Genomic DNA, 27481 nt, shown 5'->3' on the forward strand with positions numbered 1-27481 from the left:
ATTCTGAAGTTAAGGCAAACGATGGGATTTCTCTCCCATCTAGTTGCGTAACTAAAGTCTCTGTGTGTGAAAAATTGGGATGGTACTGTTAAAGTTGCTTCACATCAAATTATATTCATTTTTTTTAAAAAATAGATGTATATAAATTAAATATATTTAATTTTTTAATGCATGGCTATGTTTTAAAAATGTGGTTATTTGTACTTAATAACTCAAACGGAAAAGGTATGGAATGTTTCTTATTTGTTTCCAAAATGCTGTCCTGCTTTCTATTCACACAGCATAAAATTATGTTCTCCCGCAAAAGTGTGTGTGAGAGAATTCCTGCCATTGTCGATTGATTGGCCAACATATGAAGTCCCCAACTCTCTGTTAAAACCAATTTCTCGCAGATTTGAACTTATCGTTAACTACATCACACAACTTAATAAGTTAGTATTCATCATTCATATTTCTTACTAAGGGTCTATCAAGCAAATTGGAGTTTTCCTGACTGTTCAAAACAATGTATCAAGCAAGAAATTCGCAAAGCCTCGGACATGACATGTAATTTGCCACAAGCGGTGTTCTGATAAAAATTAATAGTTTTCTGCGAGGAAACAGTATAATTATATCTAGGGAGCGGAAGTTGATGAAATGTCATATTTTTTCTGACATCTCGGACACGATGCCCATTAAATATACACAATATTACACTTTGTCTAGAACCCCAAAAAAAAGGTAATTTTAAAGTGCATGTTTTTGCATTTTTTTTTTTGCCAATTTTCAGGTTGTAGGTAATTTTCCCCGATTTTCGGCATTTTTCCGTCATTTTTCGCAATATTCGGTGTATTGTTTTGTCATATTTTGTCACTTCTTTCATTTTGGTAATATTCTTGAGTCTTTTCACCAAGGTGAGCCTAGACCTATATATATCTCGCAGGATTGCAATTTACGAGCAAAAGAAATGCTGAACTGCTGACAGTCTTTGTTGTGTCAAGGGAAACCACCAGGTTGGTGCCTTTTTTGTTTCCTTTTGTTTTGAAAGCAAGATTGCATTTTGTTTAATTTCCTTTTCATTTCAATTTATAACCTGAAACTAACAAATTTAATGGTCACTTTTTACGTCATTTTTTTCCCATTTTTTAGGACTTTCTATAGGCCATATACCTATATTTTTTGTGATTTTTTTTCGGATTTTTATTCTGCTTCATGATCAGGTTTTCAACCAAAAAAAAATTCAGGTTTGTTATGTTTTTATGAATGTGTATTCCTTTTTTTTCTGCAGAGAAGAGAATATGTAAGTATGTGATGTTTATGAATCGTGTGTGATAGAATATACAATATGCCAATGAATGTTTTTGGATTTATGAAGTATAACATTCTTCAGCTGGTGGAAACTTCAGTGAACATGGATGTGATTAGAGAAATGCGTCATCAACTGAATGGCTTGATCATTGTGCATTTGAACAGCATATGGCAGCAAGTAGATGACGATACAGGTAAGAAATTATATGTATTTAATAACAATGAGAATTACTACAAATTTCCTGTTGGAGGAAAGCTGCAGATTAGTGTCCCCCCTTCGAATGCAGCAATCGTCCATGTGGGCCAAAGCTTTTACAGAATCACACATTCTGACATCAATTCTAACCACGTACAATGTGGAAGTAGGTGAATTTTTGTTTGCCGAAATGATAGGTAAATATAACAAACTGCTTCCTCTTTTCATCTAATTGTGAATTGTTTATTCTCTTTTGAGTCTCACGTAAGTACATAGAAATACCCAGCTATCATAATGCCTAACGACATCTTCGGAAATACGCGGCGTCAATAGATGCCAGACAACAGCGGAGAACTCGTCAGATTGGACGAACGTGTGAGGAAACTTAGCATGGATTTGCAAACTTTGCAGAATACATTAAATTCGAGTATACAGACTGATATCACCAACCTTCAAACCCAATAGGTTGACCCCATATTGAAAATTGATGCCGAACTTAAATCTTTATTACAGAATTACGTTAATTTAGCTTCTATAGAAACTAGAAAGTGTGGAAGATATTCAATTGAGTGTACGCTCATTACAGAACAAATAGTAAAACTACAGCAACTTCAAACTAAAGATATCGAACACTTGAAACTGGAATTTCAAGAGCAAAATTCTAACATACAGATTAACTTGACGGAACTTCAAAATTTGATGCAAAATATTATAAATGATTTTAATGTTGAACAGGTGTTAAATCGCTAATTTACGTGAGGAACTTGAATCTTACCAAATTGCACTCTTTCATTAGAAATAATCAAGGAAAAACTTCAAACGGAAGAAGTTCGCAGTACTCTCGCAGAAATTAAAAATAAATTACAAATTTTAGAAGATACCATTACCAACTTTCCCTCCTTTGAAGAATTGAAAATAATCAGTAAGAGAGTGGCAAATATAAAACTACAATTGGAGACGTTCGAGTATTTTGGACGTGTCCAAACAACAATTACAAATGTTCAATCAGGTTTGGAGTCGATGAATGATGAAGTTAAAAATATTCATGCTTTGATCGAAACTTTCAAAGATCAGTCGTCTCTGTTGACCAGTATTCAAGAAACATTAGGTACTGTTCAACAAAAGATTCTTTATTTAGAAAATTTGAATGTGGAAACAAATTTCACACATTTTCATTATATTAGATAATATACAGTGTGGTCTTGAAACTTTGCAAACATCTGTCCCATCCCCAAGATGATTTAGCACAATTGAAAGCAGCTGTTTCAGCATTATCCGATGCTAGCGATGTAGAAAGTATCAAATTTTCCTTGACCACACTCGAGAGCACAGTAGCCTCCCAAAAATTACATACTATATTGCACACATACTAAAGCAACTAGAATCAGAAGCGTCGAACACAGAAGCAATTCAAAATGAAATTGCTAAGTTTCGAAACATGGTGTCCACTTTTCCAATGAGACAAAGTGTGACCGAACTTCATGCCCAGTCTACGGAATTGAGAACCGTAGTGAGTGATCTCACCGAGAAAAGTTCTACACTGAATATTGTGCAAAAGCTTCAGCAAATTATTGCCAGAGTCAGAGAACAGGTTGGTACTCTCGAATCCAATGCTGCCTCTCATGAATCGATGCTGGCTGCTTTCAGTGCTAAATTACAAGAACTCAATGAGAAGTATAAGCAATTGAATGTGGAATTAAAGATCAAGCCATCGTTTTCAAACGTATCTGATCATATGGTTGAACGGCTGCTACCCATCGAAAATAAACTCTGACAAATTCATAATAAATAGATATTCAATCAGGTTTGGAGTCAATGAATGATGAAATTAAAAATATTTATGCTTTGATCGAAACTTTCCAAGTTCTAAAAATTAATAGAACATTTACAAGTAAGTTTCGCGGATATATCTTTAGTAACTCACTCACGTCTTATGTTATCGACCGCGTTGTTTATTCCCCTCAACATGAACATGAATAGTAATCTTGTTAGTATCAATACTAAAGTTGCTAAATTATTTTCTTTGCAAGCAATTGAAATTAATAGCATACGTAACCAACAACAAAGCTCCACACTTATTAAGGGGGCCAAATTATATATAAACCCTATTCCCTATTACAGGTTCTTACTTGATGGCACTATACAATTTCATGAATTTTCATATTGGGCTCGTGGGAAGCAACTCACTGTCCCAATGGTGAGTTTGATTAGCAAGCGTGGTTTAATGAAAGTTCAGAACATACAGTTGGCACTTTGGGATGAGACTCATTCTGTGTATCAAATAGCCGACAATGAAGAATTACACTGGTCAACAATGAAAATGCTTCGGAGATAAAAGTAACCTATTCTTACTAATTTGAGGGTGCTAGTAACGAATATGATATTAGTTTTTGAAGATTGGTTTTGAATTTCAAAGAAATACATTATCGCCATATGTGCTCCAGCGAGCAAAATAAGGGTTCGTGACAACTGCAGCTGTCTCCATATTTCAATAACTATCCATTGTGTGACTGTTAGCTTTATCACTATCCTTATTGCTAGCACATAATCGCTGACCGAGAATCATCAACCACATCACGCTTCAGTTTGTATTGAAGATTTTGCCAGGGGAAACGTGTTTGTGGTGTATTTTTTTATTGTTTTATGATTGTACTGACCAGAAACTTGTCACGTAAGTGTGTTGTTGTGGTGAGATATTGGATGAGTGTTTGGTGTTATTTCTTTTTATCGTTATATGACTTTACTGATCAGAAATATGTCGCGTAAATGTGTTAACAGTGCAGACAATTTTTGTTATGTTTGCGGCGAAATAACATTTGTCAATCAAAAAAGAAATTTCACGCCAATCATAAAGAAAGCCTACCACTTGTACTTTGCTTGTAAAGTTGGCGATATGGACGAGAAGTGGGCACCACATATTTGTTGTAATACGTGTTCAACAAACTTGCGGGACTGGCTACATGGAAAAAGACCATGCATTCCTTTTGCAGTTCCAATGATGTGGAGAGAACCGACAGATCATACTTCAAACTGCTACTTTTGCATGGTTCCTCCAATTAAATGCCTATCCAAAAAGAAAAAGTGGACTATTACTTATCCCAATATTCCTTCAGCTATTCGTCCTGTGCCACATTCGGAAGAACTACCTGTTCCACAACCTCCCATATCGTACTCCAGTGATTCATCTGACGAAGAGCAGGAGGCGGCCAAACTCGACGCAGGAATGCCAAATCCTGTTGCAGATTCCTCGTCATCCATTGATCCTGAATTCACAGCCAACATATCATCATCTAATCACCATCTGATCATTCAACATGAATTAAATGACCTTGTGAGGGATCTGGGGTTGTATAAAAGTGGCACAGAACTACTGGCATCCAGACTGAAGCAGTGGGGAGCTCTTGCTGAAGATGTTCAAGTATCCGTGTTTCGGACATGTCAGAAACCCCTGAAAGAGTATTTTTCAGTGGAAGGTGACACAGTGTGTTGTAAAAATATGGTCTTATGAGTAAACTTAACATAGAACATAATCCTGATGAATGGCGGCTGTTCAGAGATGCATCAAAACTAAGTCTGAAAGCTGTGTTAGTGAACAATGGAAATGTGTTGCCATCAATCCCAATCGGTTATGCAGTGCACTTGAAGGAGACATATGCCAACATGGAAAAACTACTGAAAGCCATAAATTATAACGAATACATTTGGAATATTTGTGGTGACTTCAAAGTTCTAGCCATAGTTCTTGGCCTGCAGCTCGGTTACACAAAATACTGCTGCTTCTTCCCACTACTTAAGGAAAGACTGGCCACTTCGTAAATGTTTGGAGCCAGGAACAAAGAACGTTCAATATGTTCTTTTGATAGCTTCCAGCAGGGTTTTACTTCCTCCTTTACATATTAAACTAGGTTTAATCAAGATCTTCGTTAAAGGTATGAACCAAGCCAGTGATGCATTCAAGTATATTCTGCGTAAATTTCCACGAATTAGTGAAACTAAAATCATGGAGGGAATATTTATTGGCTCTCAGACTCGAGAACTCCTCAATGATCCTGAATTTGACGCGCTGTTAGAAGATATGGAGAAGATTGCATGGGACTCTTTCCGAAACATGGTGACAATTTTTTTGGGAAACATGTAGACTCAGAATTATAAGGAACTAGTGGAGTACCTAATATCTTCCTACCAAGCAATGGGGTGTCATAAGTCACTAAAAAATACATATGTTACTCTCCCACATAAACTTCTTCCCTGGAAATTTTGGAGCAGTCAGCGATGAACATGGGGAACATTTCCACCAAGTTATATCTACAATGGAGAAACAATATCAGGGCCACTGGAGCAAGTCTATGCTTGCTGATTATTGTTGGACAATTGCCAGAGATGTTCCAGAACTACAATACAAGCGACAGGCAAAGAGGCACCGTTTGTAATATCCATGTAAGTAATGTTTTTATAACTTCCATTTTGTACACGTGTTAATTTCCTATTAACACCACATAACACATATTTCTTTCGATTACACTTAAACTCGAACCAATTCAGCATTTTTATTATTATTTTCATATTCAGCACCCTCAATTACATAAGGAAATGTACTTTTTATTTCTGAAGCATGAAAAAAGTTAAAATTTGTTGTCCAGTGTTATCTGTTTTTGATGTGCAGGAAGGGGATCATATGTTTGTGCGTGACAGCAACGAGGTCCTTCCATCTATGCATCCATTTACACTAGTTTTTCTGTTCAAACGTAATCTATCACTGAATGTCTAGGCAAGGTATCGTCAACGAACTCCACAGGCCAGCTCGTCCACAATAGAAACAATAGAAACGTATTCCAGTCGGAACAAAAGGTATCGACGATCTCTGGTAAAGTGATCTTGTGGAAAAGGTTTGTATAAAATAATCAATGTTTTAAGTATATGCTTACAGTAATTGATAGTTTTAGTAAATATGCTTGGGTCGTTTCCTTGAAAGGAAAATATGCTGTTCATATCGTAGATGCATTCAAACTTATATTCAGTCAAGGCAGGATACCACGTTATCTGCAGACAGAGGAAAACAATTTTTCAATTCCATGTTCAGTAAGATAATGCAAGAACATGATATCAAACATTAGTCTACATACAGTGTCTTGAAAGCCAACATGGTCGAGCGCTTTAATAGAACATTAAAAACCCACATGTGGAAACAATTCACATTGCAAGGTAATAATCGATGGGTGAATATTTTACCCAATCTTGTTAAATATAAAAAAAAGGACGTTAAAAACTGTACTTACATATGCGAGTATGTTGTTCCAATATTTCTTACTGTAGAACGATGTTTCAGAGATTAACTATCCCCTTCTTCAGGTTCGTATGAAAAAAAAAACATTTTTAACATGAGAATAGGTTTATTGTGCAAGTTTTTTTAGTGAACGACAAGCTTTTTATATACCTCTAGGGCGAGGATATAATATTTTAAATGTATCCACACCAACCCTTGTCCACAATCCTTATATTACATTTTGACGTGGTACTATGCTAAGTACCTAGTTTTTTCATACGAACCTGAAGAAGGGGATAGTTAATCTCCGAAACGTCGTTCTACAGTAAGAAATATTGGAACAACATACTCGCATACGTGTAAGTACAGTTTTTAACATCCTTTTTTTATATTCTGGAATTGTGAGTAATACACACCAAACCTACAAAATGCTACAATCTTGTTAATCATTACAATAATACAATTGATGGAACCGATCATCTGTTGTCTTGCTCCACCAGTTTATTTTCCTGTTTTCGCACGATAAAATTAATCAGTCACCAACGAGAAAAACAAGGTTGTTGATTTTGCTGGTGCCACTACCACAGCCGTGATAGAAATCAACGTAAACCATGGAACATATTGAAAGTTACGAGTTGCAGTCCTTCCTTCTGAATCGGAAGACATTTGCTAATGTTTATGAACCGAACAAAGACATCCAGGCAGACATTGACATTGGAGATGCTTTTATTCACCCACACAGAGCAGATCTTTATATAAAATTTTATGTAGTGAAAATAGAAAGTGGGGAAGAATATCCTCCCAATGCAAATTTAAAACTCATCGACGATTTTGTAGCTTTTCTCTTCTCACAAATTGAAATCAAGAAGCATGGCATGGTCATTGACTGTTGACTATCCTGGCATCACTTCGACTACAGTGGGGACATTAAAATTATCCAAAGCAGACAGTACTTACTATCAGGCAGGTGGATTCGAAGCCAGAACGAGAATCAAAACAAAAAGCCACAGTGTACTGTTCACCATGCGACTGTTATTTGGCTTTTTCTCCGATTGCAAGGAAATCATGTGGGAAGGTGGCTTGCTCATTACGTTTCGCAGAGCACCCAATGATATCAAATGTTCTCAAAAGATAAAAAACATTGAATGCAGATGGAACAGCCAATGATTCTACGTTACCCGAAGCAGCAAAATATGTGATGAAATCTATGGAATTATGCATGCCTGGGGTAGAATATGAATTGAACTAAGCTCTTAAATACAAAGCTAACATCTTGAAAAATCCTCAAATTCCTTTGGTGTTTTACACTTACCAATGCATACAGAAACCAGCCGAAGGCAAATTCTTCGAATTTGTCCTGACTATGCAATTCCAGAGTATACAGTACAATATGCCTGAGTTTGTAGCTGTGCTGTTTCAAATAGGAAGAGATGACTATCAGGAAAAAGACAGTAGTCAATTTGATAATTGCAAGATTAACTAACTAACTAACTCCCTAGCCTTCTTAAACCCGAAGGTTCATGGCTGCAGCAACACAGGCCTTCCATCTTTCCCTATCTTGAGCAAGTTCTATATACTCTTTTCCATCTCTACCAATTTCCCTTAGGTCCATCTCAACGTTGTCCCTCCATCTTCGTCTTGGCCTTCCTACAAGTCTCTTACCATCAGGTTTCCCAACAAGAATCCTGTAAACTACTCTTTCCTCTCCCATTCGTGCCACATGGCCTGCCCACCTAAGTCTTCTTGATTTAATTATTCTAATAATATCTGGACATGAATACAAATTATGTAGTTCTAAATTATGTAGCCTTCTCCACTCACCTGTCTCCTCATCCCTTTTAGGTCCAAAGATTTTCCTAAGGATCTTATTTTCAAATACTCTCAATTTATGTTCCTCTATCAATGTAAGGGACCAAGTTTCACATGCATATAATACTACAGGCAAAATTACTGTTTTGTATATTTTAACTTTTAGTTTCTTAGATATTAAACGAGAAGACAAAAGTTTATGAAGAGAGAAGTAACATGCATTTCCTGAATTAAGCCTACTTTTTATTTCCTCTTTAATATAATTTTCATTTGTTAATATTACTCCTAAGTAATTGCAAGATTAAAATATTTATCTTAAGAACTGGCGTAATGAGGTTTTCCCTCGAGAGAATTATAATTTAAACATAGCAAATCAAGATTATTTAAAATTGTACGAGGCATACACCGCATACAAGCGAGTGACTGAGGAGAATATTAATATGTATTACAATGAAGACAAATTTATGTCACATAGACCGATATTCTTAATTAATACATTGAAAGGAAAACCGGTGGTTGTGAATGATCGAACGAGTATTAAGCTGATATGTGAACTGCACGATGTGTTACCTGAAAATACGATATGTGGCGTGATTTTGATTGTGGAGTAATCATTTCTGTACGATGTGAGAAATGAACGTATTATAGAACAATTTTAAAAATTATTTAATGCAAAAATTGCATTGATTACTTGAATTATAATGCCCATATTCTAATGTGTGAATATTACAATCTAGTATTCTAAATTTATTATCGTTTTTGTCAAGTTCCAATTTATTCATCACTGCGATGTGCAAGTGATGGTGCTTGCTGGTAATGTAAAATTCTGTCAAAATTTTCGATTTGTTTTCAGAAATGCACTGTTTGAAATCTTCTATTGTAAGTTTGGCAGTACATGTACGATTCACACCTTTGGCTTTTTTAGTTTCTATTTTGTTAAGCATGCTAATACAATACATTTTAGCTCCATGTCCGGCAAATTCTGTTATGATTTGACCTGCTGCCTCATCTTTCATGTTAACAATTTTTAATTTATTTTCAGTACTTAAGAATGGATGATTTTTCGGAAAGTTGCTGAAATCAAAATGCTCTTTCATTGTTGCAAGATAACGATATAAATCATCTGTTTTTATCACATAGACAAAAGAATCTGTGTCCATGTATGCAATTTCAATATTTTCTTTATATTTTGGTTTCATGATATCGTAATGAAATTGGTACATTGGAAGTTTAGATAATTCGAGTATAGCAACACCCAGAGCGATAGCCGTATAACATTTTACAAATGTATTTGCTGTTTCAATTAGATTTTCGGTGATGTGAGTGAAACTTTTGTAAGTAGAATCAGCAATGAGTTTCAACTGCTTTATCAGATCTGATACCAAAGTCCATCTTATTCTATTTCGCTTATTTTCCATCGATGTACCATATATTGTATTATTTAATAGTTAATGAAAATTTTTCTCTGCTTTAGAGCCAGCTTTCATACGACATGCTGTATTTTTGTCGATATATTGTGCTAACCATTTGCTTTGCTGAATTTTAATCCTGTGTGTACTTCCGTAAGCTCCGAATCTTGCTTCCGATAATATTGAAGAAGACTAATGCACAACATATTTTTTCTATTTTCGAAAGTGAGCATTAATTTTGTTTCTTCAATACCTGGAACATGTTGGGAAATGGGTGCCATGGCAAACCCTTGATGCTTATCATGAAAATTGGATGAATACTCTAGATCAACTTCCAGGAAACAGCCCTGATCTTCGGACCACATCAAGAATTCTTCTCTTTCAAGTTCTTCGGAAGTCATCCATTCGTAATTGCCGATAGCGATAGGGAGTGCTTGTGTCATGGCATACCCGTAAAGATTATTCATATCGATGTAAAATAGGTATTGAGAAGATTTGCTAGGATCGTAATGAGGTACATATGGATTGTTCGCTTTTACATATCTATGAGGATATTGCACAATTCCACCTCGCTTTCCAGTTTTGATAAACAAGAATTGGTGAACATCAGATTTCAGCTTCAGTATATTTCAACATAGTTTGCCATGAAAAATGAGGTGTGGTGAACATGTATGCAGGATCTAAACCATACGTGTGAAAGCAAAGGCTTCGAAATACTTCAAACACGTCTACTAGCAAAGTAGTATCCAAAGTTAAATAGATATTGTGCTAATCACCGATTGTTTTACAATTGAACGTGTTCCAAATCTCGTGAGCATGTTCGTAATCTTCTTTGCTGCATTCGATGCCTTGAAGACGATTGTAGAATTTATCTCGTGATGGTAACCGAGTCACCTCAAATTTAGCAATGCTCTCCATATATTCTTGAGGGTAGACACCTTTTTGCTTTAATAATGATAAATATTCACTACCGAAATATTGTGTTGCATACACTAATTCACCATCATCCAATTGTTTCGCTAGAGTATCCAAGCTGCTTGACAGAAATGGTAAGAATCCAGAAACCTGAGAGTAACCAATTTTTCATTATCGAATCTTACATTCTTTTCTATGCAAATATATTTTTCTTTGCTGCATGGTATGATGTTGATTCCCTTTTTATCGCATCCAATTTCTTTGATGATCAGATGTGCATCGAAATTTTGTAAATTATGAATCAACACTGGAAGGAAGTAACATTCCTTGTTTTTTAAATAATATGCAACGCAATGAAATCTCCTGTGTGGTGGCAGACTTTGTCGCTATTTGAAACAAAGCATTTCTTACGAAATTCACAATATGTAGCTTTGTCGTGTTTCCATTGTTGTTCCGATGAAACTCTTTTCCCCAAAGTTTTCCGATAATTTTTTGGGAAGCATCTTCTCCTCTGTACAAATAAGGCTCTGTACTATTTTGTTCATAGGTACGTACTAATTTTAAAGCAAAGCTGCAAGCTACGTGTTTAGAAATATGTGTTGAATTGCTCTTTTCTGGATCTGGAAGACAGGAGGCAAGAGACTTTGTATAGTTTTGAAATCAGCATAGATCACAAATGGATGCTGCACCAATGCTGAATAATTTTATTAAATTTTATGGTCTTGGATGGAAATTGATAAGGGACTGCAGGATATCCACAAAAAAAATTTGTATGTTCTTCTAATTGCTTTTGGCTTGTTTTCTGGACTCTTTCGTAAAATACAGTGAGACAACGATTGCATATTGCAAGTTTTTTAGTACAAGAGGTAATTTGTTTCCTCCCCAAGCGTGGCAGATCTTGTATCAGGCAATAATGTTGCTTTCTTTTGTTTGTAACATACAACAATCTAATAATTGCTGGTGGTGAATGATGTCTAAGTACATAGATGTTATGATATTCATCATAGCCGTACACATGCACTGCGATGGGTTCCTTTTTGTCTTGTTCGTATTGCTTTTCGAACTTGCCAATAGCTGTATGATCTACCGGATATTGGATACGAGACATCACATTTTCAAACTATTCATGGCAATCATAGTGAGAAACACGATGCACATTATGCGTTACTGGATGAAAATGTGCAATGATGCACCAGAGAAAACATTTGTTGTCGGCATTTTGTATATTCAACACAGCTTTTTTGTTCTTAATTTCTGGAGGTAAGTCCATGTAACTGTTTCCACGAAAAGGCACACATTTGACTAATTTTACTCAAAGTTTATGATTGGTGCCGCAGAGGGACCATCCCGAACCTCGACCTTTACAATTTTGATGCATGTTCGGGAAACATTATTGTAAAAAATATTTAATCGAGAGATGTCATTGCGATATAAAGAGATTACTGTGGTATGATGGTGGTATTTTTCTCTTTCATCGCGTGAGTTTACGTAAAGTGACGATAAAATAAAATGTATTTTTATGGAATGTTGTAAGAGCAGATTGTGAATTCTATTTGTTATCTGTTGTTTAAGGATATTTTTAAGGATATTAAGAAAATGAGGAATATCCGATGGTTGATTTGATATATCCGATGATGTGTATATACCTAGTCTTTCCATAAATACTGTCACAAAGTTTTAAGTAAATTGACACAAAATGCTAAGAGATATTTTAATATCCTAATAACATTACTGAAATGGATGCATGACAAATCAATATTCAAAATGGCCACCCTTAGCACGCACACATTGCGTAAGTCTTTGTGGCCACGCATCAATTGAATTACGCAACACATTGACTGGAAAATCAGCAACTGCCTTCAGAAGAGACCGACCTCTTAAAACTTTCAATATTGGGATGTCTCTTCTTGCAAGCCATCTCCTGAAGCTTGGACCACAATTTGTAGTCCAAAGGGTATAGGTCCGGACTTGCAGAAGGCCAATCCGAAGTGGAAATGAAGTCTGGAACATTTGCTATGAGTGCACGCTCCATTTCTGTGAAAAAGGGGTAAAAACATCAGCCAAAGTGTACCAGCAGACAGTGCTTGAGAGACTAGTCAAGAATGTCAACAACACTCTCTTGCATGGTCAGAACTGGAGCTTCCACCAGGATTCAGCCCCAGCATATGAGGCCCGAACAACACAGCAGTGGCTGGAGGTAAATGTTCCAGACTTCATTTCCACTTCGGATTGGCCTTCTGCAAGTCCGGGCCTATACCCTTTGGACTACAAATTGTGGTCCAAGCTTCAGAAGATTGCTTGCAAGAAGAGAAATCCCAATATTGAAAGTTTAATGCGGTCTCTTTTGAAGGCAGTTGCTCATTTTCCAGTCGGTGTGTTGCGTAATTCAATTGATGCATGGCCACAAAGACTTACGGAATGTGTGCGTGCTAAGGGTGGCCATTTTGAATAATGATTTGTGATTTTGATTTGTCATGCATCCATTTCAGTAATGTTATTAGGATATTAAAATATCTCCACAGAGACTTTACTCTCAGCTAACACGCAACTAGATAGGAGAGAAATCCCATCCCTTGCCTTAACTTCAGAATAATCGCAACTTTTGCGAAGTAAAAGTAAAAATAATAATAAAAAAAGATCGTAGGGAAGATTTTATTGTGGCTATGAAAATGCTCAGATTCGAACATGATTGTGAAAAATGATGTGAAGCAACTCAAGAACACCCTCTAATTGGGTTTCAAGATTCGAGACTATAAGTAAAAAGGGGGTGATTTGGATGATCATGCTATGAAAATACACTATAAAATAGCTATTTAAGCTATTGAATTATTCTGTTTTTAAAAACTAGTTCTAAAAAATATAGTTATGTTCTACCAGCATGCTCAGACCCTCTGATTAGGGGGGGGGGCAAAAACATAGTCACCAACTTAGGTGGGGGGGAGCAAGACACTATCTGTCCCCCCAAATTCCTCTTGAAGTACATACATTATACGTAAATAAAGTATTGTCAATATTGCCCCCCCCCTCCCCCATATCTGTGTGAAGCGCCTTTTGGCAAAAACTTTGATGAAAGTTCAGTTGGGAAAGGAAACGCTCATTCTACCTCACTGTTTACTGTATTGATGGGTACAAAATAGTGTATGCCCAGACCCATGGAAAACCCCCTTAGTGTAATTTTAGGCATATTATAGTTCAATTATGTAGAAAATGGTACATTCCCCTCCCATAGTTGCTTGGAACTTTCATAGGCTTGAAAATACTTCAGTTTCTCAGGGGAGCACACACACTTTCTTTAAGAGTATAATATCGTTTAATAACGGCGATAACATTCCTCTACACTAATTTCTAAGTAAAAGTATACAGGGTGTCTCATAAGTAATAGCGCAAACTGACACAGTTGAAAGTACACAAAAATAGAAGCAAGAAAGTCTCAGTAAACATGGGTCTGCAAACAAGTCGTTTTTAAGATAATTGCGAATATGTGGTTACAAGCCGCCACTAACTTCATTGTTTGTAAACGTCGTCCTAGTTGGTAAAATACTAATAATGTGTGTGAATCTGTGGTTAGAAGCTGTCACTGATTGCTATACAGAATTGCATCCAGATGCAAGGATGACACTTTGAACACCTCCTTTAACAGGTACGAGTGTACAGTAATTGTAACATGTAACAACTAACGTAGTCCTGTATTCCTTGTTAAAGTAAGTAGAATGTTCAATAAGAGCAATGAGATCTCCAATGACTTTTCTTACTGTATTATTTGCATTTTACCAACTAGGACGACGTTTACAGACAATGAAGTCTGTTCCACACATTCACAATTATCTCGAAAACTGCTCGTTTGCAGACCCATGTTTACTGAGACTTCTTTGCTTCTATTATTGTGTACTTTCAACTGAGTCAGTTTGCACTATTACTTATGATACACCCTCTATAATACATGGACATCCGGAAGGCCCACACATCCCCTTGGAAAATTAATGTCAAACTAAAAGTACATATTTCACACACACAGTAATTTTAGTCACAGTAATTTACATTAATTATTATAATGGAGATGCAGGAACATGAAAATTTCAAACCCAAGTGGTGTTTTTTGAGAGGGTAACACTATAATTAGGGCAATATGCCTTGTTAAATCCACTGTAGAAAATTTGCTTGCCCCTCCCTGGGAAAAATCTGTGGACCTCCATGATTAGAAAGGGCAATTGCCCCCCGGAGTGCACACCTATGCTGTTATGGCATGCCAAGTGACTTTACATTCGGTGATGCATGGTCTACTTCCAATGTGGTTTCTCCCCAGCTCCCCAATTGTTTTCATGATACTGGGTCAGCACTGACATTTTTTTATCATCCACTTGGAATCAAGAATGAAACGTGACTGCTTCCATTGGAGGCTTGTGTTTTGATTTCAACACTGACTTTATTTATTTTCAGTTCACAGAGGGCACAACATCTGGTGAATGGATTGGAGTAACAACAAATTCAGAAGATTGCAGCTACAGTTCTGAATTGGAGGCATCGGATTCCAAGCTTGAGCAGGGGACTGAATTCAATGACCACCCTTTTGCGTGGGAATTGGTACGTTCTTATATTGAAATTTTCATTTTTCATTCTACAAGTTAACACACGCACTTTGTGAAAATGTTCAAGCTAAAGATAAGAATGAATGTTTAGTGAATGGGGTTTCAAAAGTTGCATTTGAGAATGATGCATATTGAATTTGGATTTGAGTTATATTTTAAATACTTCAGTACTACAAATATTTGTATACACAACTTTGTGTGTCATATACAGGTAAATCCAGTTAGGTAGAGATAATTTGAAAGCTGTTTAATAATAAATACGACAGAGGTCCATACAAAAATTACAAATTTCAGATGTGAATTTAATCCTTGACCAGTTAAAATTACAAGCTATCAATGTTAATCAGTAATGTACCAGTAAGAATTTATTTGTCTCTACTGATAGAATCTGTACCAATAAGTAACTCAAAGTTATCTATATAATGTGAAAATTAAAAAGTACAAAAAAAAAAAATGTGCAGAAGAGGTTGAACAGGTTTTGTCTTAGAATGAGAAAGTGGATGTTGATTTTTAAAACATTATACAAGAATTTTTACTTTTATATGCCAATAACAATTATTCCATCATTAAAATTATTATTGGTTTTAATTATTTATTAGCAGTTTTTCCATTATCTGCTGATAATCACTATTGTCTTGCTTAATTGGTCCAATTTCTAGTTTCCTATGAATTGTTTTCCTGTATCTTTCTTTTATTATTTCATGTAAAGCTTGATTGTATTGAATTGTTCCTTTTAATATTACAGTCACCAACTGTAATACTGAGCCCAAGCTGTGCAGCCTCAGATAAAGGTAAGGTACATTGAAATACTAGACTGATTTGCAGTTTATTAAAATAAAGATCTATCATTATCGCTAATGTTCAACTGAACCAACTTAATGGGTCGTTATTGGTGCTATGCTTATATTTATCGTGGAGTGCACTCAAATCTTGCTAGATTATAGTTTAGTCTGTTCCAAGCAGATTTTGGGGGTTGGTTCACTTAAGAAAGAATTTGAAGAATTTGGTGATGTAGAGAAGCAAAAGAAAATGAAGGTGTATTGATGTAAGTTAGAAATATGCTTGTTGGTATTTGCAGCTATTTTATTTTTTCTTTTGATAAGAACCACACCTTTTTATATCTAATTTCAAATTTCCAGGTTGGTATCATTGAATTGAGAATGTAGCAGGGGCCTCCCCAATAGCATAGTGACTGACATAGTCACATGGAAACCAAGGGATCCCAGGTTCATTTTCTGGAGGATGCATGTTGTTCTGTGGTTCAGATCATGCTTGAACTGTAGGACCAGACTACCTCAAGTTTTATCTCTGCTAGAGGTACACAGTGGTTAGGATTCCTCTTAAAATTGTAGTTCCAATCTTGATTAGCTTGTCAGTGGACTTACTCGAAAGTGACTTGAGTTAAATATTCTAGCAATTGTGTAGGTGATGACTTACGATCTTAGCCTCTCAGCTATTCTGCCATGTTTTCAGTGAAATTCTCAATGATCTTATATACTTACATGCTCATTTCACTTGTAATATCCATTATCCGTGAAAAGGGATCAACATATTCTTGTTGTTTACGTAGTTTGGAAGCTGAATTTGATATATTGTTTCCTTGTCATCCCTAAAAAAATGTTGAGTTAATTAAAAGAAGTAAATCTCTCTATATATAAAAATGGATGTGTGTGTGTGGGTGTGTATGTTTGTTTGTTTCAGCATAACTCTCGAACGCTTGGAGCAATTTCAACCAAACCTGGTACACGTATCACTTGCAATCTGGAAATAATATTTGTGGGGGGTAAGACACCCCTGGCACCCCTAGGGATGGGGTGGGAAGGGGTGACATGTAAAAATAATCCAAAACGACTGATATTAAATTCAGCATAAACAGACATCTGTGACTATGCAATCCTGCCCAACAATACTGTTTTTCAGGTTGTCTTATCATTCAGGCTGATATGACTTTGTGTTGCGAATATAACTGATATTACAGTCGGGCCACGATAAGAAGCGGTGTGCAATTGGAACGCAAAATGGCAGAACGTGACCAAATTCTGTCTCCTCGTTGGCTGCCATGTGGCTGGAGGTTTTCTGCATTGCCACGTTTGCACAAACAGGCAGACAGGCTAATCAGCTGTTGGTAAGCTCGGGAAAAAATAAAACGTCATGCGAAATTAAGCACGTACGTATCAGTATGCTAATATATGTTATTTCCATCATAAAGTGATAAATTAACGAATCTAGAAGTTTGAATCTGAAGTTTCTTGTAGGTTAACTTTAACTTCCCGTGTGAATTTTACTTTCTGGCAAGCATGAAACATTTTCTCTTCCTACTCTACACAGCAACCGAAAACCTTCACTGAAAGAACCTTTGTTGTGTTTTTATTATGGTATATTGCAAGCATCGGCTACCGGCATCTTTTTACTTGTGTTGTATGGTATCACAATTACCAACAAAAGAAAATGAGTCTTGTGTTATGAACAACTGTGCAAATCGTTGTCCTTTGATTTCATGCTGCCTCTCTTTGCCTTCTTTGTCACGCCGCGGCGTTTGTTTTTTTCGCGACTCGATACCGACCTCAGCTATACCCGCCTATTGTTTTTATATACGAAACTCGCCCTTTGTTTTGTAAAGACATGGAATTTATACTTCTGTAACATTGTTGAAGCTTCAGAATGTTCAAATGAAATGTATTTCTTGAAAATTAGGGCGAATTACATATAAACAAATTACGTATACTTGGTTTAGTTAACACGTTTTTAAATTATATTTTGCGGAACCTACAAAAATTCACCTCTAAAACAGAATTTCACAGAACTAAGTTACTGTATTACGGAGAAGAATTTATCAAGAACAAATCAATTGTGTTTGAATTGATTGATTGAGTTGGTGTTTTAAAGTCCACTTTATGCACACTACGGCTAATCTAGAATGGACCTACAGTTGGAAGTGGGATCTGAACCACTATGTGCCTCGACAGGGTATCGAACCCAGGACTACTTGATTGCAAGGCGACGACGCTTACCCTACCACTGTACCATCGGGGAGGCACATGTGGGTGTGTGAAGTGAGATAATTTTGGAAGCTACATGAGAATACAGGCTCTGGCAATACAGAGTTCAATAAATTAAAACGAAACGCTTGGCAATTGCTCGATTTTCGTAACATTAATGATACATTTGGTACATGTGTTATTAATGCTTTGAGCTACCTGTAAGTAAACACATAAAAAATGTATGAAAGAACAGAAGTAGTTAACATTGTTCCTTCAAATATGAACAGAGTCGGAATGAGAACAATGGAATGTTCCCGTTGTTGACTTTAACCAGATGTTTAATCCTACACGTGTTTCTGTGGGCTCGAGAAAATCCTGAAGTCGGTCAATCTGGTTCCACGCCAGTTGCTAGCGCATCCCGACTGTAGTGTGGAATCCATAGTTTACGTGGTCGCTACGATGAATCGTAACACTGCCAATGCCGTTCAGCTCAAAGTTACATTTTACACTATAGTTAGAATTCATTATTTTCCTGTCTAATAGAAGATTGGGATAAATAAATACCTGGGCAACACCAGGTAATCAGCTAGTTAAAAATAAATTAATAAACAACTTAAGAAGCAGTTTATACAAATATGGAATAATCGTCCAGTATTTTCTTCTAATGTGGAAATATTTTGAAAAGGTGATTTAGAAATCTTGAATACATATTTAATAAAAAGTGCATGTGATATATCTATTGTTTTTCTTATTTTGCAGTAAGCTGTACAATTTGGGAGAATCGTGATGTGAAAAAGGCAGATCTTTCAGTTTTAGACATCAGCTCCTCAATAATTGCCCGGGTGGAAACCATGCCTGAAAATCTAGATTACTTCTATGGAGGTGAGTTGTGTACAAAATAATTGAATACACGTGTGTTCTGTAGAGACTATTCTAAGCTATTCTTTTGGAGCATCAATGATGATAATTTTGCAAATAATGTCTTGCATAAGTACTTGCACTTCACCCACGTAAACTCAAATCTTGATAATACAAAAAGAAAATCCTTCTATTATTATAATAAGTAGCATTAATAGTTAAATTTAATTTACCATAAACATCTTGTCATGACTGACAAGCCATTTCATATGCAGAGTGCGGCAACTAATCCTGACGGTTTTTAATTACAAATAAAAACAAAAGTCAATTTAATACATGTTGCACTACATCTCAAAGCATTTTAGGAAAATAACATGAGAGGCAGTATCATGCTGTTTCTTGACGAGCACTCATTTTTTGAATGACTCCTCAAAGCAGAGACCTGAACTTGTTCTATGTCCTCAGGATTTCAAACCTTACGATGTCCACCATGTCTTCTTTTCATTGCTGATGCCATCTCCTTGAAGTTCCTTACCCACAGTAAAATGGTATTCCGACTGGGAACATTCAGATTATGGTGAATGTTGTTCCCTCGAGCAACTTGTTGTGACTGTTGATTTAAAAATCATCAGATTCAGTTGCACGACTCACAGGTGTAAATGAAGGTTAGAGAACTCTCTGGTATTACTGATGCACATCCCATGTGATGGGAAGTGCATTCACGATTTTTTCTAGAATTGCATGGTGTTGCAAAATGTTCGGTTACAAGGTGAAAAATCCTGAAAAATGGCCATTTCACTTTTACAGTGTTTTATTATTATTATTATTATTATTATTATTTTATTATTATTACTAAAGAAATCCAACCTGGTCATTTGCATCTTTTGATATAAATGTGTTATACACAGTAACATAGTGAAAACATGGGTGGGTTTTTTATGTTGATTGTCTGAATTATTCCGTGCATAATGCGCACCACAGTTTTTGGGGGCAATAATTTTGGTAAAAAGTGTGCATTATGCGAGGGGAGTTTCAAAAGTAAGGTAAACTAAACAGATATGGCAGCACAATAATCAAAACTGATGCATGGTCAATAAGTTTGATCCTTCAAACGAGCCCTTGCAGAGTTTCAGCCTAGTGGGTTGTGAGGTTTTTGTTTATAAAATGATTTCTCCTGGTCTGCAAAATAGTCAGTCACAGCCTAAATCACTTCATCATTATCGGAAAATCAGGGGGATGGGGGACAGTACAACCAAATTTGGCTATTGGGAGGTTTCTGCTCTGTTGTGAGAATTCGAGGAACCCATCTTGTGCATATTTTCGAATACCCCAAAGTGTCAATCATTGCCATCATGCTACCATTACTGTCGGAAAACTGTATGGCCAATTGCCGACTAGTGATGTGCCGATCCACACGAATAATGTGATCAGCAACATGTCTGCGCTGGTTGCTGTCGCAGGATGCCCAGACCGCGACTGATTATGCAACTCCATTTCTCCACTTCCTGAAGCCTTAAAACTCTGTACGCATTGCTCCTATCGACCACAGAACTTCCACACACAGCAAACAACCGTTTGTGAATGTTTTCCACATTTTTTTTCTCCGCCACTAAGAATTCAATTACAGCTTGTTGTTTGTAACATGTATCACTCAGACTCCATTTTCATGCACCACTAACACGGTGATATCTGTCGGATGACCATGTACTTACACACATGTGGGCATTAAACTTCAATGTTACTACCCTTCCATTTTCACACTGCTCTCTTCATTCTGGCATGAGAAAAAATTGTGGGACTTTACTTTCTAAGCAACCCACGTATATGTTATAATTAATGATTGTTGTTGCTTTCCGTTCCAGGTATAGTGATGGCATTTGTACTTGCTTTGTTGCCCTCACTCTGTCGATTGAGCTCCTGCATTGATGCTGTTCCTGATATATCACTGCAAGTGACTGATATTTCTGATATAACCAGCTCATTGTTACAGAAGGCAACTCAGGCATTGTCCGTGATGATGGAGACAGCTTTAGGTTACACATTGCGGTAAGTATATTTGTAGAGTGCTGTTGTGAAAATGTTGATGAAACTAGCAAATGTAATAAAAGGTACTTACCTTGACATGTCTGAAGGTTTTAGTCCTGTATTTCACCATATTCACTGGGGTTCTTCAGGCCATAACTTCTGCAGAACAACACATTTTAAGCCTCATCTTTTATATGTAGTACAGAAAAACGTCGTTAATCCAGACTAATGCGGGGGATAAGTCGATTGGTTTAACGAAAGTCCAGATTAACTGAAATAACCTAAAGGAACAGTAGAAAGTGCATTAACACTCCGTTTATAGCAACAATACAAGTTTATTATGGTGTATTTATAGGGCATAGGCCTAAATACACTATACAGTACAGTACAAAGTCTGCAGGAAACAGAATTTCATCAGTGGTTGACTGCCTTTTCTTTGGGAAGTTCTCTTGTTGACTTCTAGTCGCATTTAAAACCTTGTGTTCTGCTTTTTTTTTTCCTTTTGCCTGTCCAAATTAAGTGAAGTCCATCTTATCAGGGTCCGGATATATTCTGTAGTAATTCATTATTTTAAAGCTATTTGTAGAAATAATAGATTGTTAATGCTAATTGTCCATTCAGTGGTAAATGGATATACTGATTTGTTATTAATTCTTCTAGTTTTGAAACTGTAGCACAATTCCAGATTGTAACATGTGATATTATATAGCCACTGGCAGGTTGGTTGCTGCATTTTTTACTAGGAATTGTATTAGTATTTTTAGGGATGGACCCGTTTGAATTCTGTATTGACATTGAAAGTGTGTCATTAAACAAGGTATTAACACCAATAATGCATGAATCTGGTGAAAAATAACAAACGTATCTTGAAGGGTCTGAATGATTAAATCACTTTGTTAATCATTGTATGTGCACGTGGTAATTTTCTTACTTTTGTTAGAAATGGATCATAGGATGTTCTTCCATTGTTCTGCATTGTACTGTTGGTTTTGGGGCAGTACACAAAAATCCACTACTCATCACTAGAGGCATGCAAATTTCGTTTTTGACGAAAACATGAAATATGAAATAACGTGCTGTAATGTTCATTTTTCATGTTTCTGAAAGGTGTGAGGCACATTTTTCTACCCTGTTTTGTCACGAAATAATGCGAAATGAACTGCAAAATGCGAAATATACTTTTAAACACGAAATTTACCATTTATATATCGACACAACACTTTCTGAAGTATCCTGTGAATTATGCAATTCACGGAAAATTGATTAATTCTGCTGTAAATATTTGAGAAGCGAAAATGGACCGCTTTACACAGGAATAAACTTAATACTCTGGTAACTACATAAATGTGCTATTAGAAGGGGTAAGTTTATTTTGTGTAATAAGTGCAGTTTTTAAATCAAATTTAGGGTTATATTCACAATTTTAAAACCAAAATGTAATTTTATATAGCACTTTTGATGTGATTATTCACCACTATAACACCGAAATTTTATTTTATTTACCGCTTTTGAACGTGAAATAGACTCTGTTTTTGTACCGAAATTTTGCTTCTTTATTTACCAAAAATGTGTGTCTCAACTCATCACCTATTATCACATCAAATAACTTTTATTTTTCTCAATACTCATACATTTATTCAATTCTTATTTTGCTTCATGTTGAGGCTTTTTTGTACAATTTTTGTCCATACTTTCTACATTCCCAATTTCGTGGTCTTAATCAATTTATGGTAATAGTTCAATCTCAGTCAGTCTGAATGATAAATGCCTATCAACATTAATGAGGCTTTTCACTTTTCAGTATTATCTTCTGTTTTTTCCTGATGAAGAAGATCTTCCAGAGCACAGTTCATGATCCAAACTTTCTCAGCCATTGGAATATGCATTGTGCTCTTGATAGGTCATGCTCTCTCTATGCGTGCATTAATTTATGGTATATTTGCATCACATTTTCACCAAGTTCTGCACAAAATTTTATCACACAAGATGTTATTGCTGCTTATTTGTATCATGTCACTAGTATACACTTGATACATATCTTTGTAACGTAGTACACCATCGACTGGACATTTTGCAGACTGACGAGGCTCTGGCATCTGGGCTCAGCGAGCATAATCCTCCATGGTGCTCGTGTTGTGTGCTGTCCTTGTGTGTTTGTCAGCATTCATCCTCATCTTCCCAATTAGCCAGAAGTGGCAGAAAAGGGAAATAAACAAAATTCATATCAAAATAAAAAAAATCACAAATCTTTGTAGACCAACATCTATGATTCTTGTGAGATCGAAGTTAGAATGGTGGCCAATGAAGATTATAAAAATTATCACCTTTTGACAGGTTGTCCACCGTATTACCAGTTAATATGTCATGTAAAGAGCCTCATTACTTCTCTGCCACATCTTTGTTAGATATTCTCAATCCTCCCTCTCACTGGATATAATGGGCAATGAAAGAGATGTAAGTAATTGCAGTAGTGGAAAATTTATTTGAAGCAGTATGTTGTACTGTTTTACAAATTGATGTGAACAGTCATATTCCATTGAACAAATGATCTGCCATTAAGTTTGAATAGGAAATGTTTATAATGGAACAAATATCAGTGTTGTATCAAACATAATTTTAAAATGTTGTATGCACAGAAGAAAACATTACTAATATACTGCTGGACAAAAAAAACCGGACACTTGCATTTTTTGTGATAACGCATAAATTCTGATTCGAAGGCTAACTAAATGTTGCAGAAATTATTGGAAATAAAAAAAAACCTGAATATATTCAACAGAAAGCAAATTAAAATTTCTTGTTAATAAGTTAAATTAGAACATAAACGAAAGTTAGAGAAAACTACCAAAAAAATTAGAAAAAAAAATCTTAGCAATATTTTGTTTTAATATTGTTAAGTGCTACTGGTGGGGTATATAAGCTGTCTAGTAGCGGGTGTTACCTCCCCTGCCATCAATTACAACTTGTAACCTCCGTGGCATACTTCGAATAAGGTTGGCAATCACTTATTGGTCCAATTGCTCCCATTCTTCTTGAATAGCAAGTCTTAGCTCTTCAATTGTTCCTGGAACTATTGCACGGTTTCTGATATGTCGTTTCAGTTGATCCCAGACATGCTCTATCAGATTTAGGTCCAGACTTTGTGATGGCCATTCTCATCGCGTAATCCCAACTTTGTCCAGGTACTCCGTGACAATATTTGCAATGTGAGGACGCGCATTGTCATGCATAAAAACAAAATCTGGGCCTATGAATGGTGCATATGGTACTACATGATCTGCAAAACATTCTGTAATATACCTGCGAGCTGTCATTGCCCCATTCTCTACAAGAACCAACTCTGTACGTCCTTGTAAAAAAATACCTCCCCAGACCATTACACCACCGCCTCGAAAGGGTGTTATTTCAACGAAACAACATTGTGCATAACGCTCATTAGGTCTTCTATACACATGTTCATGTCCGTCTGATGAACGTAGGTTGAATTTTGACTCATCAGAGAATAAAACCTTTTCCCACTGCTCCACATTCCAATGTAAGTGTTTTGTAGCAAATTCCAGTCTTCGCTTCCGGTGACGTGCTAACAACCTGAGACCTGTAGCCGGCCTCCGAGATGATAAACCACTTTCATTTAGTCTTCTACGAACTGTTCGTGAAGAAACCACAGCTCTATGAACATTTCTCAAACGCCGTGCCACAATATTTGAAGTCGTACGATGGTTCCGTTAAGACTATGATACACATGAAACGATCTTCCCATGCTGTTGTGCATCGTTTCCGACCAGAACCCGGTCTTCTACCATAGGAACAAGTTGCATCATACCGTCTGAGAGCTTCATTGATAGTACTTTGTGCTATATTTAGCACCCTAGCAATATACGACCATCATCACAAAGAGCTACTGTTTTTACTACCTCTTCACGTCTCATTTTCAAGCTAGCAAACTTACAATACACTTGCAAGATAAACACCAGAAATGACAATATCAATAATATCTGTTACTATGGTTACTATGAACCAAAATTCATGCCTCTCTAGACATTAAACAAAATAACATCAACAGGAATTGAAAATCAATAAATTAAAACAAAATTGCATGAAATTAATTTTGAGCCTACTAGGTGTCCCAAATAAGTAAATACGAGTAAATAAATAAATAAATAGTAAATGGAAAACTATGCATAATGTTCAATAATGAATGTTCAATTGTTCAATACTTAACTGAGAGCGTAATTCATAAGTAATTGCAATTCAGATGTCAGATATTAAGGTGTCTGGTTTTTTTTGTCCAGCAGTATATATGTGTTTGTGATGATTGTTTTTGTGCATATTTTCATGTCATTTCTTTCTTTTCTATTTCCAGTGAAAGACTAGTAGTTGTGATAGCAATTGTAGAACGATCGGTATTAGCAATTCTATTTTTCTTCCTCTTGGCTGTGGCAGAACGCACATTCAAGCAAAGATTTTTATATGCGAAACTTTTCTCTCATCTCACATCCTTCAGAAGAGCTCGCAAGTCGGAGCTCCCACACTTCAGGCTCAATAAAGTGCGCAATATTAAGACTTGGTTGTCGGTCAGATCATATCTGAAGGTTAGTATTTTCATTTTTCTTCTTATTTTGCACTTGTTGATATTTTTATGTAACCCTGAGATTCATTATCTTATTAATGAGCCAATGATGATGTACCTTGATTGATTTGGTTTATTTTACTTTGCTTTTCGGCTACTTTTGGCAAAGATGAGGATGAGTGATGATATGAAATTGTCACAAAGAACACCCATGCTCAGGCTGGGATTCAAACCTAGAATCCCTGGCGTAGTAACATGCTGTGCTAACCATTCCACCACAGAGGTTGGTGATTTTATATCTGTATTGGCTGATTCCATTGATATCGTATTGCCGATACTTTTTGGGGTCTTGATATTTCACTGTTGCTTCAAAGATGTTATTGTAACACTGTCACAGAGTCAGATTCTCCCGTAAGTTGTGCAAAATGCATAATTTTATTTAATTGTGCATCAATATTATTGGCAAATGTTAAATTCATAATTAAATGAAAGCTATTTTAATATTACAGTTCCCTCTCGTATGTAATATTTTGAATATTTTAAAGCAAAGCTCTGTAGATGGTACATTGATTTGGTAGTACTGCAGTAATGTTCAAGCATTGGTACTTGTGTTGAGTGGGAATAAGTTTGGATATCTCTTCAAAGTGGTATTGTCTTAGCTCTAGTTTTGAGACCTCTGTGGCAGAGTGGTTAGTGCTGCCTGCTACGATGTCAGGGGTCCTGGGTTTGAATCTTGGCCTGAGCATGGGTGTTCTTTGTGAGTGTCCTTTCATCATATCATCATTCATTCTCATCTTCATGATTAGCCAAAAGTGGGAGAAAAGCGAAATAAAATAAACTAAATCAATCAATCAGCTCGAGTTTTTAGTATATTATTATTTTTCATCAGATGTCTACTGATTTACTTAAATTTTCGCGTTGGTCATGGAATTATCAATAAAATTTACACACTGGTCATAGATATGTACAGATTCAGTACAAAATGAAAACTTTTAATATTTAACTGAAGCTTAATCTTCAGCTGGCTTATTCAACAACACAAGGTTGTTGCCCATTTATTATGTAGTCTGTATTTGTACATCAATTTTTCTGATGGACTGATTTGAAATTTTACAGATGCTAGTAGTTCATAGATATTAAATTTACTAGTATAAAATTGTAAATGTTCCATTAAGAACCTGCATAGTTTAAACACCAAGTCAAAGTTTATGTCCACTTTATCCTCAGATAGGCTAATCGGGGCCAGACCTACAATTAAAGTTTGATCCAAACCACTGTGTAACATGCCTTGACTGGAAATTTAACCTGAGAACCCTTTGATTACAAGGCAAGTGTTACCACTGAGTCATTCCATGCGAAATCAACACAGCCTTTGACCTGACCATCTCCGATTTTCATGAAATTTGGGGAATTGAAACTATCCATGGAACTTAGTAAGTATAAAAATTTTGAGTCTCCTATGTCTTGTAATTGTTAAATTATTCAAGGTCAAAGTTTGCAGAAATTGCCCTTTTTGAGCCCGCTTAGCTATACTAAATCTGCTGTAACTCCGCCCCTATTTTGCCTAGGAAGCTCAAATAAA

The 27481-nt window shown here is 36.0% G+C and overlaps 1 protein-coding gene across 6 annotated transcripts in view; it reads left to right on the top strand.

Annotated features, from left to right (window-relative positions):
* phtf (putative homeodomain transcription factor) overlaps positions 1-27481 on the top strand; it is an 87203-nt gene that overhangs the window by 29308 nt on the left and 30414 nt on the right. For all 6 annotated transcript variants that reach the window (XM_083115290.1, XM_083115289.1, XM_083115287.1 and 3 more), the window contains exons 10-14: positions 15317-15460; positions 16211-16256; positions 19206-19328; positions 21167-21350; positions 25693-25921. In XM_083115290.1, coding sequence (XP_082971416.1) covers positions 15317-15460; positions 16211-16256; positions 19206-19328; positions 21167-21350; positions 25693-25921 — 726 coding nt within the window. The remainder of the gene's footprint in view (positions 1-15316; positions 15461-16210; positions 16257-19205; positions 19329-21166; positions 21351-25692; positions 25922-27481) is intronic.

Source organism: Lepisma saccharinum, chromosome 30 (genome assembly GCF_977018435.1).
Source record: "Lepisma saccharinum chromosome 30, izLepSacc3.1, whole genome shotgun sequence".
NCBI classification, from domain to species: domain Eukaryota; kingdom Metazoa; phylum Arthropoda; class Insecta; order Zygentoma; family Lepismatidae; genus Lepisma; species Lepisma saccharinum.